The 18,512-nt window shown below is 33.9% G+C and overlaps 1 protein-coding gene across 1 annotated transcript; it reads left to right on the forward strand.

The window, feature by feature from the left end:
- The first annotated feature begins 2,932 nt into the window (after nucleotides 1–2,932).
- LOC141516986 (olfactory receptor 4P4-like) lies at nucleotides 2,933–3,859 on the forward strand. The gene has a single exon (XM_074227931.1). It carries the CDS (start codon nucleotides 2,933–2,935, stop codon nucleotides 3,857–3,859), a length of 927 nt encoding a protein of 308 aa, XP_074084032.1.
- Nucleotides 3,860–18,512: the final 14,653 nt, after the last annotated feature.

Here is an 18,512-nt window from a genome sequence, read left to right on the forward strand (position 1 = left end):
ATTTGTTTATTATTATTTTTTTTTGACTGAGGGGCTGTCATGTGCCTTACTTTCTATCCTAACACGTTAGTGTCACCATGAAAAACACAGCTTTGTTCCAGTTGTGGAAAACCCTTTTGAAGATAATTTCACTCATTATCTTGAACCACACAGATCGATATTTGTCGACATTTCCTCCTCAGGTATCAATTTAAGTTTTCAGATGATATATTTGAGTTATTATAGTATGGTATAATTGAGTTGTGGATTTTTTTTGTTTGATTGTTTTCTGGATTGACTTTGTTTTCATTGCCTTGAATCCAGAATTTTCCCTAGACACAGTTTTTTTTTTACCATTTTTTTGTCTTGGATAGCCTTTGATTGTCTGGATAATGTTATGGATAGCTGAGAATAATGTAGTTAAATGCAAAAATTCCACAGTTTCTAGGATTACTGCAGGACCCAAATCTATTTTTAAAAGATGACTTTTTTCCCAAACAATAGTACAGAGACCCTGAAATGCATCCAAGTTTCCCAAGTTAATATATCCTTCTTTAATATTACATCATTTTGTTAGTATCAGAAATCTCCAATTTATTACATGATTGTGTAAATTTATATGCATTCTCACTGAAATCATAATCTTCATAGATTAAATACTTAAAAATATTTAATGGTATTTGGAGAGGTCTGTATATTTCATAAACATGGATGACATCAACTTGGTCATCTCCATACAAGGACAGTCTCTATATTTCAATCTGTCATTCTCCCCCAAAATGTCTTTCTCTTTTCCCTTCTTTATTGCCTGTCATCAAGTCATTTCTAACTTCCCCATCCTCATTTAGGGTGAGTGAAATAATATATAGCTCAAAGGATTAGTAAAAAATGCAACCTTAGGATATTATGTGTTATGGAAATATGATTATTATTTTTAAGTACTGATTTGCTTTTCTCCAATATATTTTTGGGGCAGGAAAGGAGGCACTCAGATTGACTTTTTGTCAGTGCACCCCACTGATGCTCACAGTGACACAATACTTAATGTATTTCAGAAATCATTGTCTAATATTATTTGATCTATCACGAAGAACCTATGAGGTTTAGTGTTATCTCTTTTATTTTTTTTAAGTAAAGTGAAACCAGTATTATTAACTGGATATCATCCCATGACAGACTTTTCCTACTTGTACAGGTCTCTGTCTTGCTCTTAGCAGTCACTGGCAATAGACAATGAAATATATTTATCCTAAAGTGTTTACAAGAAATGCTATATTTTTAACGAAGATCGTTCTTTGGCGTCTTTCAGAACAACTAAGTATATACAGGGGGAAATGTAATAAATATACTTCACTCTCTTTTTATTTAACTTTGAGACACTTTATCACTTCAAAAATAATGTTATATTGAAATTCATATATTTTTTAATTGTTAAAGAGAAAATGAATGATGTACAAAAAAATGGAGGGAGAGAAAAATACAGAAGAAAGTAATCTTTTTGCATCCCTGATCAAATCATTCCCTATACGTAGCTCAAAAATCATTTAAAATTTGCCTGCATAGACACTTATGTTGTTGAAATTTTGTAATCTGTAATATGCATTAACTTTGGTTTTATATTTGATAAGTGACACTGCAAAATGTAAAATAACCAGAAGAGGGCAATTAGTATGGTACAGTACATTAATGTCATGGCATCCGTTAAAATTAATAGTTATTATTAAATGAAACAAACAAAATGTCCTGACCATTTTCAATTATGTAAAGAGATTACTTGAGAAAAAAAAAGAATTACTATCTGTCTTTTAAAGATGAACAAGATGTACTGGATAAAAGATTCAAAGAATTAGATTTACTTTCAATACAAGAACAAAAAAAATTTCTAAAAATTATTGAAAAGGGGATAAAGTCTGTTGGAGGGTATTTGGTTCCCCAGTGATTGAAGGGCTCCAGGAAATGTATGGGTAGATACCAGTAGTTAAGAACTAGCAGTCATTTAATATTTGACGTTGGAGTCTTGATTGATTATAGAGGGAAATAATTTGGAATTACAAATGTATTATTAAATGGCACATGACACATGTACTCTACCAATATTAGTTTTATCCTTTACTAGGCTATGTTTGTCATTCTTGGCACTGTTTTCTGAGAATTTTTAATATAATTCTAGAAATTTTATATTTATTCATTGAATTTCTAGAAAACACATAATTGTGTGTGATAACTTTCTGACTTGACTATTGTTTAGTGAATTATATTCCAGCAATAATTTAATTTTATCTAGTAATTAACTTATATTTGTGGGGGAATGGTGTGCCAATATATTATGTTTATATCCCCCTCAATGTTAATCCTAACTTTCCTGAGTAATATTAAAAGATTAACATTACTACTTAATGTTTAGCCTTGTGTTTTTCTTATAGAAAGATCAAATTTAGAGAGAATACCTTTGTCTAAAAAGTGATATTTGTATGTCTTCTATACTGTTCAATTTTCTTTTTAAACAAATGTATTAAGTTTAATTATATTGCATTTTTGTTATATGTATTAAACTGAAATTACATCAGTTTCACATGGGGACTAGGCTCAAGAAAGGATCTCCTTCAAATCAAAATACAGTCCTTATATTCTTTGGCTATTGAAATCTCTTTCAGATTGTGCTATAATTTGAACCTGAAGATATCAGTTTATTTTCTTGGCAAAGAAAACATTGTTGGATGAACAATAAATATTAGAAACTTTTGAATGAGAAACATAATTTAAGTCTACCTTGATCCTCTTATTTAAAAAGGCTAAAAAACAAAATTAAATTAAAAATACTGTGTGAGTTACTATAATGATGTGGATTTTCATTTTGCTGACATAGAACTATTCATTTCATGGTAGCTAGGTTTTATCATGTCCTCTGTATTTTCAGGTTTCACTGGTGTATAGTCATTTCAACTTTCAATTCATGGAAAACCATAACAATGTCACTGAATTTATTCTCCTTGGACTTTCCATGAAGAAAGAAATGAAGACAGTGTGTTTTGCCATTTTCACCACCTTTTATTTAGCTATCTTCCTGGGGAACTTCATTATCTTCATCACCATCACTTACAGCCATCTGATGCAGCAACCCATGTATTACTTTCTTTGGAATTTGTCCTTCATTGATCCATGTTTCACTTCCACTGTAGTTCCCAGGATGATTAGTGACTTAATTTCCTCCAGGAAGGCAATATCTTACAATTGCTGCATGACTCAGCTCTTTTCTTTTCATTTACTGGGAGGTGTGGAGATTTTCATCCTGGTATCCATGGCTTTTGATCGCTATGTTGCTATCTGTAAACCCTTACACTATATGACAATTGTCAACAGACAGAGATGCAACATGTTGATCCTGACTGCCTGGGTGGTGGCATTTTGGCATTCTGTTGCCCAGATTTTCATGATGCTCAGGTTACCTTTTTGTGGGCCTAATCAAATAGAACACTATATGTGTGAGTCAAAACCCCTCTTAAAGCTTGCCTGCACAGATACACATGTTGCTAGCATTTTAGTCATTGCTAACACTGGAATGATTGCCTTGGTAACCTTTCTGATCTTGGTGTCATCTTACATCATCATATTATATAATCTTAGGAAGCATTCATCTGAAAGTCGGCGTAAAGCCCTCTCTACATGTGCTTCCCATGTCTTGGTTGTTCTTTTGTTCTTTGTACCTTGTATCACAACCTATCTCCCTCCTTCTGATACTGTGAATGACAAAGAGTTTGCAGTGTTTTACACTGTGATTGCACCTATGTTGAACCCTCTCATTTACACACTGAGAAATACAGAAATGAAGAATGCCATAAGAAAGGTGTGGTGTAGAAAATTGACTTTCTTTTTAAAATAAACCAGATGAATTTCAACATGTGATTTTTTTTCCTTAACAGTCCTCAAGGTAAGAAACAGGTATTTGCATCACAAAGTGTTCATGAAATAAAAAATGCACTAGTAATGACTATCCAGACTCCAAATTGTCAAAAAATGTTACATTTCCTGCCTCTTCCAGGGTTCTCCAAAAACTTTTATGGATTTTGATCTATCTTGGCTTTCAAGAGTCTTTGTCTCCATTTATTACTTTCATCAAAACTTTGTTCTGTTCCCCTTTGTTTCAGTTCTATTTAAATATCAATTATTAGATTACTTTAAAATATATAATAATAAAATATAAACATTTATCTTTACCTCATCATTGTCTGAAAAAGGGAAGGGTATTAGTCTTATAACTTAATTGAGTTGCATAGCATAGTCCTATTATCAAATCCAGTGTTCCTATAGAACTAAACAACCTGGTTTCTCAAGTTTTCAATAATGAGCTGAATCAGTGCAAAATTCTACCTAAAATCCTGTTTACATATGTCCTCATGCCTAAAGCTCCCATGCCCCATGGAGCTTACTTCATACATATTGAAAATGAGACAGAGAAATAAAAAAGAATAAGACAAATACCCTTCTACTATTTCTCAGAACCACAGAACAAAATTGAAAACAGGATAAGTCAAAGGTCTTTCATGAATCAATCATTCATTCTGTTCTTGGTACCTATGCTTGGAATTAGTCTTTATAATCTCTAGAATGAGGACCAGGGCGAAAAAAGATCACTATTTCAGTCCTCCAGTTTTAAAAATGAAGCTTTGTGGAATGTTAGAGCCCATCAGTGGAGGAAACTCTCAAACATGTGAAATGGGAATGAAAAGAAATAATGTTTCCAAGTTAGGCCCTTTCAGCAAGTTGCAAACTTCCTTATACTTTAAAAACTCAACCAGGCCTCAATGAAAAACAGATAACCAGATGAATGATTGTCTCTTGTAATATTTACCTTGTACTTTCACATAGTAGACACTTCAATTACTCTTCAATGAATTTTCAGGGTTTGAAAGAGAATGGCAATCTCTCTTTTTGGTTTTCTATACAGAAGTCATTCTTCCATAGATAAGAGCCTTCTCTTTGCAAAGGTCAGTTATGTCTAAAAACAGGGTCAACCTTGGGTAAAACTTTGAAATTATCGATTTTTTCCTTTGATATTCAATGAACTTCCCCTGTCTTTACATGCCCATGCCTTTTTTGTTTGTCTTCACAACAATGTTACTCTAACTGATGTGTCTATTTCTATTCTTTCTCTCTAATATCTTCCAGGAGATCTTGTTATAATGCATTCACCCAGATTTTTAAGGTCCTTAACGAAAGTCACTATCTGCCAACATCTGATCTGAACCAAGAGAAAATCCATAGCCTCAATTAACAGAAAGGCTATCTATAATGCTATTAATTTATCTCAGGATTAAGCATCCTTTTCTATATTATTTATTTTTGAATATCTGGAAAAACAAGCATTTTATTTGTATAAGGTAGACTAAAGGTGGGAGAAGTAAAAAGGGCTCATAAATTGCTTCTTATACTTCCCAGACAAGCGATGCGTTAAGAAAGGAAAAAAAATAGTTGTCAACAAATATGTAGAAGCTTCTGTGATATTCTAAGCCTTGTAATATACACTGAGGATTCAAAAAGAGGCAAGAGAGCTCCCATTTTAATTGAGGAGACAGTAACCAGACACCTATGCAAACAAGCTCATACAAGATAAATAATAAGTCATTAAGAGAAAGAAGTCAGTGATATAAATAATCACTAAAATGGATTGGGAAAGGCTTCATGTAAAAGAAGGGAATTTAATGAAGATTATAAGGAATCCTAGAAAGTTAAAAAGAAAAGATGAGAACGCAGAATGTATGAGTCTTGGGGGGATAGTTGGATAAAATGTTAAGAGATGAGATATAGAGTGTCTTCTTTGTAGAATTTCATGAAGTTCAAAGTCACAGGATAGAAAAGTGAAGGGAGTAAGGTGCAAGAAGACTAGAAAGAGGGTTTGGTGGAGCGGATGAAAGAAGCAGGGAAAGAAGATGGGGGAAAAAAGGAAGGGAGGAAAGATTTCTTTTATAATTATACACAATAAATTAAAGCAAATACATGTTGACCTTAACCCAAACATTTATCATTCTTACTTTGAATGTATCACTTTCTGTCTATCTGAAAGCATTCATCAGAGCGGCTACCTGACCCTTACCCAATGTTTGATGCATGTCCAAACAAGAGAGCACTGATCTCTTGTTATTCTAAGGTTGCTGCATCTGAAATCTACTGTTCTAATCATATGTTACTACTCCCCAGCTTCCCAGCCTTTCCAAAGGATTTTTGGTTATTATACAAAAGAACTTATGTAACAGACTCCTTAGGGTGTTCCTTCCCTGAATCTCCCTCCCTGCTACTATTTCTTATTCTGCTTCTCCTGCCCTGCTAGGACACTCAAGGGCTTCAAACTCTGGGGTTTTTCCTTAATTTCTTTACTCTATCTTTCTGTCTGTCTTTCTGTCTGCCTGTCTTTCTAGGATTAAAAAAAAATGTCAGAAAATATTGATCAGACATTATGTTTTATTTTCTAGGATGTACCTTTAATATAAAGGTGGAAATCATTATGGTAATGAACAGCCCAACTTAGAAAGAATGGTTTATTTATCAAAAACCAAGGATGTGCAAAATCATTAATCTGCTTGGAGGGCTGACAGTGAATGTTGCACATTATTGTTGTCTTTTGCCCCTCAATGATTGTCATCTATTATTTTAGGTGTTTTTTTTTTTGCAAGGCAAATAGGGTTAAGTGGCTTGCCCAAGGCCACACAGCTAGGTAATTATTAAGTGTCTGAGACCGGATTTGAACCCAGGTACTCCTGACTCCAGGGCTGGTGCTTTATCCACTACGCCACCTAGCCGCCCTGATTGTCATTTTTATAGAATATTTTCTTTTCCTGGACTTAAAATATCATGAGGGTGGGACAAGTTTTCCAGCTTTCTAATCATTCTCTTCCTGATTTTGTCATTAACACGGGGGGGATATTTATGGATCCTCTCTTCTTACTTCTTGGCAAAGATGACTGAAACCGGAAGGCTGAGTACTCTCTAAAGTAGTCAAAAGGAATTTAGATTTGAGAAGCATTATACTTTGACACTACTCATCTATCTATCTATCATCTATTTATCTATCTATCTACTATCTATCTACTATCTATGTGTCTGTCTATGTTACTCTATCTATGTTTCTATCTATGCATCTATCTATATATCTATGTACCCATTTATCTTTCTATCTACTATCTCTCAGGAGAAACATGGACATAGTCATATACGCACATATGTATCCACATGCAAGAATCTACATATAGACTGAAGCATGAACATATATGTAAACATACACATTCATAAAAACACAGCTAATTAGTGTAGTGTGCCCGAGGTAAACTCAGGTGCTCATACCTCCAGGGATGGTGCCCTATCCAGTGGGCTCCCTAGCTTCCTTGATTGCCTCACATCCATTCCTCCTTATTCATATTGGGACAATGGACCCAGATGGCTCTGGAGGAGAAAGTAAGGCTAGTGACTTAGCACAGTAACCTCTCACTCAAATCCAATTCACTTGTCATGGCATTATCTACCTGAAGACAAGATCTTTTTTCAAGTATGAATGACAATGGAGCAGCTAGGTGGCACAGAGGATAGAGCACTGGCCCTGGACTCAGGAGAACCTGAGCCCAAATATGGCCTCAGATACTTAATAATTGTCTAACTGTGTGACCCTGGGCAAGTCACTCAAACACCATTGACTTCAATAAATAAAAAAACTTAAAAAAAAAGAATTAAAGACCAAAGAATAGGGCAAGTCATCTCCCAGAAAAGAAACAAGTAATAAGTTTTTGTAGTGTACTGGAAGAAGGGGAGGTGAGGGGAAGTGAGTAAACCTTATATTCCTTGGAATTGACTCAGAAAGGGAATAAAATGCCTACTCAGTTGGGTAAAGAAATCTATCTTTCCCTAGAAGGTAATAGGACAGGAATAGAATGGGAGAAAGAGAGTGGGAGTCCCAGGTAGGGGATAGAGGGGAGGGAAGATTGTGGGAGGGAGTAGTCAGATGCAAAACACTTTTGAGGAGGGTTGGGTAAAAGGAGAGAGAGAAGAGAGTAAATGGATGGGGATAATAGGATAAAGAGAGAAAAGGAGAAATACAGTTAGCAATAGTAAGGTGGGAAAATATTGAAACAGGTTTCACTGTAAAAGACCTCATTTCTCAAATATAGATAACTGAGTTAAACATAAAAATAGTCATTCCCCAATTGATTAATGATAAAAACATATGAACTTTTCAGATGAAGTTATGAACTATTTAAATCAATTAAAAAAGATCTAAATTCATTATTAGTAAGAGATATGTGGGTTGGGATAATTCTGAGGTACTAACTTGGATTGTCTAAGAAGAAAGAAAAAATGAAAAGTGTTGAAGAATTTGCGTGAAAAATGAAACATTCATGTACTGTTTGAGGAGTTTTGAAAGGATTCAGCAATTCTGCAGAGCAATTTGAAAATATGCCTGACAATCTATAAAACCATGCCTACCCTTTTACCTAGCAATATCTCTACCAAATCTTTCTTACAGAAGAGATGAAAAACAGGAAGGAAAAGGACCAATAAATAAATACATACATATAAATTTATATATATATATATGTATATATGTTATTCATCCTTATATAAATAAGAGTATTTATTCCATTTCTGGTGATGAGAACTTGGAAATTGAGGGAATACCCACCAAACTGGGAATAGCTAAACAAATTGTGGTGTGATTAAGATGAAATACTATTCTGTGATAAAAAGAATTAATTATTTCCTAGATAATGACAATAATGAAACAACATTCCAAAACCTATGGGATACATTCAAGGCAGCTGTCAGGGGATATGTGATATGTTTAAATGCTTATGTTATTGAATTAGAGAAAGAAGAAATCAATGAAGTAAATATGCAATTTAAAAAATTACTGAAAGGATAAATAAACCCCCCAACTAAATATCAAATTCGAAATTCTAAAAATTAAAAGAGAAATTAAAAAAGTCAAAATCAAGAAAACTATTGAACTAATAAGTAAAACCAAGAACTTTTTTTGTTTTTTCAAGTTTGATTTTTTTTTGCAAGGCAATGGGGTCAAGTGGCTTGCCCAAGGCCACACAGCTAGATAATTATTAACTGGCTGAGGCCTGATTTGAACTCAAGTACTCCTGACTCCAGGGCCGGTGCTCTATCCACTGCACCACCTACCCACCCCAAGAGCTGTTTTTATGAAAAAAAAAACAATAAAATTGATAAAACTCTAGTCAATTTGATTAAAAAAAGAAGAAAACCGAATTGCTAGTATCATAAACAAAAAAAAGGTGAACTCACCACCAATGAGGAAGAAATTAAAGTCATAAATTGGAATTATTTTGGCCAACTCTATACCAATAAATTTGATAATCTAAGTGAAATGGATGAATATTTATAAAACTATAAATATCTCAGATTAAATGAAGAGGAAATTAAAAAGCTAAATAAACCTATCTCAGAAAAAGAACTTCAACAAGCCATTATTGAACTTCCAAAGAAAAAATGCCCAATGCTAAATAGATTCACAAGGCAATTGTATTGAACATTTAGGGAAAATTTGATTCCAATTCTATATAGACAGTTTGGAAAAATAGGTGAAGATGGAACTCCCCCTGTTTCTATGACACCAATATGGTGCTGATACCGAAACCAGGAAGAGTTAAAACACAGAAAGAAAAATTATAGAGCTATCTCCCTGATGAATACAGATGCAAAACTCTAAAATAAAATATTAGCAAAATGACTACCACAAGTTATCACTAGGATAATAAGTTGGATTTATCCCAGGAATGCAGGGTTGGTTCAAAATTAGGAAAACTGTTAGTATAATTTTTATATCAATAAGATACCTATCAGAAATCATATGATCATATCAATAGATGATGAAAACACTTTTGACAAAATACAGCACCCATTCCTAATAAAAACACAAGAGAGTATAGGAATAAATAGATTAGAAGAACTAGAAGATCAAGGATGTTGATGTCTAAGAATGCAATGAATGACTTGTGCATCTGTCATGTTTGACTACATTTTAAAGTCTTCCACAGCAACTGTTTCATCTGTGCTCCTTATGATATGGTAAACAGATATTCCAATCAGCCCATTCTGAGGGGAAGTCTTCTTCTGCTGGAGTAGACATACACCTCCTTCAACTCACCCAAAAATTTATGGCGCCAGGTACTCTCAATTTAGTTGAACCTACCTAGAGAACTTGACTGGGACAGGGTGACTCTTTATGCTACATAAAGAACTACAAGTGAGAGTTAAGTTCCAGGTAGAAAGCAAAGGGAAATGCGCAGCCGTTTACAAGCTAGACACAAGACAGAATTCTCCTCAGCTTGCTATGCTGATGAGAAGGCAGAGGTATTTAGGGAGACTAAAACTAAAGATAATTTTAACATAAAGATATCAAATTAAAATAATGCAATGACTAATATGAGGGTTAATGTATGTCCTTTGACTAGTACTGAAGCTTCTATTGAAACCTGAGTCAGTTTCAAGTTTTGTTTATAGGGAAATTTCCCATAGCAAGATGGCTGTTTTTTTGTGCCTAAATGAGACTTGGCATTATATCTGGAACTCTATGGAAGGGACTCATTGAGGAATGAGGAAGAAAATACTAGGTTTCAAGAATTACTTAGGGCAAGATATGACCTAGAGTTCAATCTGAATATTGATTGGATTATTGGTAAAACAAGGATATTGGTAAATATACTATATCAATGAATCTTGGTGAATGGTATCACAGAAATACAGATAAAGAATAGAACTCAAAGGACAATCTACTTCAAATTAAATCTGATGCAGCATAGTCTCCACAGTATTCATGAGAATGAGGTGTTAAGCCTCATTTAAAATCCTTTTTGCGGGTAGAAAGAAGTCACAATATAGAAAGAAAAATCACACTAACTACTTCATTCAACCTTTGGTTAGCTATTTGCAATAAGAATTCTTCCTTTGACAAAATTCTATATTTGTATTTTTTTGAAACATCTGTTCATTTCCTTAATTCTAAATGTTTTGACTAAAGTTTAAAATATTTGCATCAAGAAATGCTTTCAAATATCTAAATAATTGGAAAAATATTAATTGCTCATGGATTTGTCAAGCTATTTTAATAAGTGAAAATTGTAGCAAGCTTAATTTATTCATTGATGTTTTGGCAATCAAATTTCCCAAAATATATTTTATGGAAATAGGACAAATAACCAGAAAATTTTTCTAGAAGAACAAAAGTTAAAGAATATCATGAGTATTAATTACCAGATTGCCAAGCAATGCAGCACGGTATTACCACATATAGAACTAATTTTAAAAAACTATCAATCATCATAAATATTTGGTACGTCAATAGAATAGACTAGGTATGCAAAGCATAGTAGTAAATAAAGGTGGTATTATGGCAAAGGATAGCAAAAACTAATACTATTAGCAGGCCATTTGCCAAGCTAAAGCAAATATGGATACATAGCTAAGACATAAAGGGTGATGCCGTAAGTAAATTAGTGGAGAAGGGATGAGATTTCCTGTCAGAAATATGACAACCTGAAGAATTTGCTAAGAAACAAGGGAAAGACACCATTATCAATGACAAGATGATAATTTTATTATATAATTAAAATGGTATCACTCAAGCAAAAACAATGGCATCAAGATGAGAAGCAAAGCAGAAAACTGGGAAACAATTTTTATAGTCGATGTTTATGATAAAGGTCTCCTTTATGAATAAAAAGAGAAACAAATCAAATTGTTAAGAAGAACACTCATTCACCAATTTATAAATGGAAAAAATATGAAAGTTTTCAGATGAGGAAATTAAAGCTATCTCTACTCAAATGATTATTTGTTTATTGATTAGGAAAACGCAAAGTAAAAAAAATCTGTTTGAGGTCTACAAACGTCCACTGCTGCCAATGATTCACTCACCCTGATCCTGGATTGCTGATACATAAATCATAAAGAATCAAAGAACAAAAAGAAAGTTATAGATCAATTTCCTGAATGAATATTGATGCAAATTTTTTAAATTAACTCTTATCATTTTATTAAATTATTTTATTTATATTTTATTATTCAAATTATTTATTTATTAAATTAGATTTATGCAGCTACTTAACAAAACTATCTAAAAGAAATGATTATCTTAATAGTTGATGGAATTTTTTTTAAATGCAGCATCTGTTTCCATTAAAAGCATGAGAGAGAAAGGAATAAATGAAGTTTTCCTTAAAATGATGAGCAGGATCAATTTAAAATTATCAGGACACATTAAGAACAAAAACAACAACAACAATAATAATAAAAGTAATAATAATCATAAGAATGTTTGTCCTTCATTCTCATAGAAGACCACAGCATCCAGAAGGTGTTGTCATGAAAAATACATGAAGAGTATTTGACTTTGCTGTGCAAGGTCGCCTGTTTCACTTTTTCCTCCTGAGTCATCTGAGTTCAGTAGCCAGATATGAATTAGGACTGCTGGAGATGACCCTGGATATGAGGCAACCAGCCCCTGGATGTGAGTTGTCCAAGGTCACACAGTTAGTAAGTGTCAATTGATTTGAACTCCCATCCTTCTGATTTCAAAACCAGTGCTCTGTTCACAGTACTACCTAGCTGCCCTAATCAGTAAGCATTACAAGTAGTAGAGATAAGCTAAAAACAGTCTCAAAAAGATTAAGGGTGAACAAGGATGCCCATCATCTCCACTCCAATTCAATACAGCATGAAAAATGTTAGCTTTAGCTATAAAAGGGGAAAAACAGAAATGATAGGAATTAGAACAGGCAATGAGGAAACAAAAATAACTCTTTGCAGATGACATAATGGCAGACTTAGAGAATCCTAAGAAAACAATTAAAAAACTACTTGAAACAGTTATGAAGTTTAATAATGCTGCAGAACAGAAAGTAAACTTACATAGGTTCTCATCATTTACAAAGAATTCCCAGGAGCAAGAGATAGAAAAATTCATTTAAAATAACTATAGACCACATAAAATACTTGGGAGAATACCTACCAAGACAAAATGAGAATATTTGAAAACAATTACAAAACAGTTTTCAAAGAGATAAAATCATATCTAAATAATAAGAAAAAGTATCAGTTGTTCATTAATTTGTCTGAGGTAATATAATAAAAATGATAATTCTACCTAAATTAAATTGCTTATTCAGTGCCATACCAATCAAACTACCCAAAAACTATTTTAATAAGCTTGAAAAAACATAGCAAAATTCTTCTGGAGGAAAAATAGTCAAGAATATCAAGAAAAAATGAGAAGGAAGATAGCTGACCTGTACCATATCTAAAATTTTATTATTAAGCCATTTTCATCCAAACTGTTTCAGACTGGTTAAGAAATAGAGTGATGCATCAATAGAATAGTTTAGGTACAAAAGAAATAGTACTGAAATGACTATAGTTTTCTATTATTTGATAAACTCAAAGACTCCAGCTTCTGGGATAACAGCATACTCTTTGGTAAGTGTTGCAATTAGGCATAGAACAACATCTCACACTTTAAAACAAACTAAGTTTGAAATTGGTGTAGGATTTAAACATATAGAGTGAAACAGGGCAGTTAGGTGATGCAGTGTGGAGAGCATGGGCCCTGAAGTCAGGAGGACCTGACTTCATATGCAGCCTCAGACACATAATACTTACTTAGCTGTGTGACTTTTGGCAAGTCCCTTAACCCTGTTGACTTGCAAAAACCAAAAAAAAAAAAAAAAAAAAAACCAAACAAACAACCCTAACATAAAGATTGATAGCAAAGCATAGTGTATCTTTCAGATCCATGGGAATTGGAGATACTTATGGACAAATAAATGATAGAGACCATTCTAAAATGCAAAATGGATAATTTTTATTACATTAACATGAAAAGGTTTACAGAAGCAAAACCAATGAACCCAGCTCAAAAGGAATACAATAAGGTAGGACACAATTCTGACATCTAATTTTCTTGATAAAGGGCTTGTTTCTCAAATATATAGAGAACAAAGACAAATTTATAAGAATTCCCCAATTGTTATGATTAAAGTTATCTTAGGAATATGAAATGGCTAAATCATTATAGATTAGAGAAATGCAATTTAAAACAATTTTGAGTTATAAACTCACACCTATTAGATTAGTCAATATGAGAAAAACACAAATTATCAGAGTTGATGATAATGTGGGATAATTAATTAATTAACTACTACTCTCTTGGTATAATTGTCAACTGATCCAAACTTTCTGAAGAGCAGTTTCGAACTACATAGCAATATATCTGTGTGTGTGTATATAAATATATATGTACATATATTTGTGTGTATAAATATATTACATATATATCTTCCATATGACAAAATGCACATAGATAAGTAAATAGATAAGTTACATAGACTATATATGCTCTCTTTCATATGACAACACTCCATATACTTAAAATTTTTATGCACATCTTGAGTCTTTTATTTCCCATATCTTTGTTATCCAATTGTTTTATGTGGTCCTCAGTGACTTAGAATAAGGTCTATTCATCATGCTTGGCTGCCCTGGTCTCACCATCTTTTAGCTTATCTATATTCTTTTTAAACTTTGGAACCAAGACTTGAACACATTAGATGACTCCTGACAAAACATGATACACTGGAATTAATAGCTTCTTGTACCTGGCTACTCTAGTGATACATCTAAAATCACAGAAGTTTTATAAAAATGACCCATGTTGAGCTTGGCCAAGAGTTGTCTTTGACACATTCCAGTGAATGAAAACTGCTGTGAAGAAGAACCGAACTGTTTTATTAAAACAATTCTGGTCTAAATATGCATCCTTTGTTTTGGATTTATTAGTATTTTTCTACAAAATACTTCAAATTGTATTTATCCTTATTGAATTTCAATGTAGTCAATGTAGCCCAAAATCCAAATTCAATTGAAGCATATTAAAATGAAACTGAGGGACATTTAGGTGGTTCATGGATAGAGTATGTCCCTGGAATCAGGAGGACCTGAGTTCAAATTCCTACTCAGACACTTAATAATTGCCTAACTGTGTGATTTTGAGTCTGTCACTTGACCCCATTGACTTAAATAAATAAAAATGATAAAAAAACTTTTAAATGACATTGAGATATAAGTAAGAACAGAAAATGAAAGCAATGTACAGGAAAAGTAATGTTGTTGTTAATGTGTACATTGTTCTCCTGGTATGGACACCACTTTTAATGATCACACTGCTCGCCTCTTAGTGGGAAGGAAGGGGCCACAAAGGATGCCCCCAAATTGTCTACTCACCCGTTCCTGGTCTCATTACCATGGTAGATTGGATCCTACTCTGTTATAGAAACAAAAAAATTAACATACAAAAACTTATTCAAATGAAGATTCAGGCAGGAAGACAAGAAGGCAGCATGGAGGCAAGAATTCCCAGAAGCTCTCATCCAGAATGTTCTAAATCACTTAAAATTTTGATTCTTTCCAAATTCTATAGTGGTAGAAAGACAGAGTGAAACAATTATCCACCCCAAGGCAACTTGAAAGATCTGCATGAAGTTTCTATTCCACTGGGGTTGGAAGGAGCAACAATGTAGCCAAGGCTGCCCTGCGCCAGAGTAAAAGAGCTCCAGTCTTCAGGAATAGACTGCAGGATACCAGAATACCTGGGTTGCCTAGCTTCATGCCAGCAGGAACAGTTTTCAGGACCCCCCAACCCAGGTTATACCCATCAAAAGTCCAAAGAACAGAGAAAACTGCCAGAGTAAGCAAGGAGACCAATGGAGATCAGGCCTTAGCACAGACTTTGGGACACTTAAGCAAGCCTGCGGAGCCACCCAGCAAGGAGCCACCTGCAGCTGCTTCCAAAGTGCTTTGCCTATTGATGTGATGGTAAGGGGACAGGACTCCATTGCTTTTTCCATATTTAGATTCTGGTCACAGTCTGGGTCCCTATCCATAGCAGAATAGGCACCCTCCTCACAGTTACAGGGAAAACGGAAGTGCTTGTGATCATCCACTGAACAAAGGAGCAGTAAGAGACTCTCATACAACTTGAAGGAATTGAGATCTGGGCGGTGGTGTCCCAAATATATTCAAAAGTTGGAAAGCATATTAAAACCAGGTCATAGGTTGGGGAAATGAGAAAACAGGAAAAAAACAATTTGACAATGCATAAATAATTTGTTTGCCTGGAGGATCAAAACACACACTTAGAAGATGTCAAAGTCAAAGCTTCTGTATCCAAAGCCTCCATGAAAAATAGGAATTGGTCTCAGGATGTGAAATAGTTCAAAAAAAGGTTTTGAAAATCAAGTAAGGGAGGCAAAGGAAAATTTGGGAACAGAAATGAGAGTAACACAGGAAAATCATCATGACCCACTCAGAAGCTTGGTGGAGGAGATACAAAAAAATATCAAAGTAAAACAACAGGTCAAAAGCCAGCTTAACTCAAATGGAAAAAGTAATTCATAAGGTCAAAGATGAGAAAATTACTTTAAAAAGCAGAATTGACCAGATGGAAAAGGAGATAAGAAAGCGATCTGAAGAAAGAATGCTTTCAAATGTATATTGCAGCTAAGGGAAGCTGGCTGGCATTGTGAGAAATCAAGAATCAATAAAACAAAACCAAAAAAAAAAAAGAAATAGTATAAAAATTGTGAAATATCTCATCAGTAAAACAACTGACCTCCAAAAGAGTGACATAATTTTAAAATTATTTGGCTCCCTAAAATAATGACCTAGGAAATAGCTTAAGCTTCATTTTATTTTATTTTACTTTAAAGAAAGATTTTATTTATTTTGAGTTTTATAATTTTTCCCTCATTTTTGCATCCCACTTCCACCCCCACAGAAGGCATTCTGTTACTTGTTTACATTGCTTCCATATTACACATTGATCTCAGTTAAATGTGATGACATAGAAATCATATCCTTAAGGAAGAAAAATAAAATATCTCTGAGATACCACTTCACACCTCTCAGACTGGCCAATATGACCAGAAAGGACAAAGATCAATGTTGGAAGGGATGCAGGAAATAGAGGACAGTAATACATTGTTGGTGGAGCTGTGAACTCATTCAATCTCTCAGGAGAGCAAATTTTGCATTATACTCAAAGGACAACAAAAATGTGTGTACTGTTTGTCCCAGAAATACCACTATTGGGTCTATACCCTGAAGAGATGACAAAAAAAAGGGTAAAACCATCACTTGCACACAAACATTCATAGCAGCCCTGTTTGTGGTAGCAAAAAATTGGAAATTAAGTGAATGTGCTTCATTTGAAGAATGTCTTAATAAATGGTGATATATGTATGTCATGAAACACTATTATTCGATTAGAAAGCAGAAAAGATGGGAATTCAGGGAATCCTTTAAAGATTTGCATGAATTGATGCTGAGCAAGATGAGCAGAACCAGAAAAATATGTACACCCTAACAACAACTTGGGGGTGATGGTCAACCCTGTAGACTTACTCATCCCTTCAGTGTAACAACCAGGGACAATTTTGGGCTATCTGCAATGGAGAATACCATCTGTTACCAGAGAAAAAATTAGGGACTTTGAACAAAGACCAAAGACTATTACCATCAAATTAGAAAAAAAAAAGCATTATATTATTCTGTAATTTTACTAAGCTTCATTTTAAAAGAATTTCTCTAGGAAAAATGCCCTGATATCCTGAAGCAGATGATAAAATAGAAATTCAGGGAATCAACCAATCACCTTCTGAAAAAATTCCCCTTCAAAAAAGACTCTGATGAAATTTAAAGTCAAATTCCAGAACTTCCAAGTCAAAGAGAAAATATTACAAACATCCAGAAAAAAAAATTACAATTTCCATGTCACTACTTTCAGGATCACAGAGAACTTAGCAGCACCTACATTGAGAACTCATAGGGCTTACAATATGATATTCTGGAAGGCAAAAGAGTTTGATTTATAAACAAGAATCAATTATCCAACAAAACTGAACATCCTCTTTCAGATAAAAATATGGACATTCAATGAAAAATGTTTTGTAATGGAATCAAAGTAGGGGGGAGATGAGGGGGAATTAGTGAGCCTTTATTATTATTGAAAGTGGCTTAGAGAGGAAACAAGATAAAGATTCTACTGAAAATAGAAATGTATTTTATCCCTGAGGCAAAAGGAGAGGAAAGGAATGGCAGGCAGGGCATGGGAGAGGGAAGGGTGGATATAGATGATAGAGTAGAAGGAAGATGAAGGAAGAGGATCACCACAAGTAAGTGGGGTTTGGTGACTTCCCTGAGTCACACAGCAAGTGTTTTTTTTGGGTGTCTGTGGACAGATTGGATTGCAGTCCTCCTAGCTCCAGGGCCTGTGTTCTGTCCACTGCATTCCTTGGCTTCCCCACAAAACCCATTTGCAGAGGGTCAAAGTTAAAGGAGAGAAAGAATAGGCTAAATGGGAGTGCAAAAGAATAGATGAAGAAAAAATGATTAGCAATGGCAACTGTAGGAAAAAATATTGAGGCAACTTTTCTGAAGGGCTTATGATAAAGAATGTTCCCCATTCTAGAAGC

The sequence above is a fragment of the Macrotis lagotis genome, chromosome 3 (genome assembly GCF_037893015.1).
Source record: "Macrotis lagotis isolate mMagLag1 chromosome 3, bilby.v1.9.chrom.fasta, whole genome shotgun sequence".
In the NCBI taxonomy this organism is placed as follows: domain Eukaryota; kingdom Metazoa; phylum Chordata; class Mammalia; order Peramelemorphia; family Peramelidae; genus Macrotis; species Macrotis lagotis.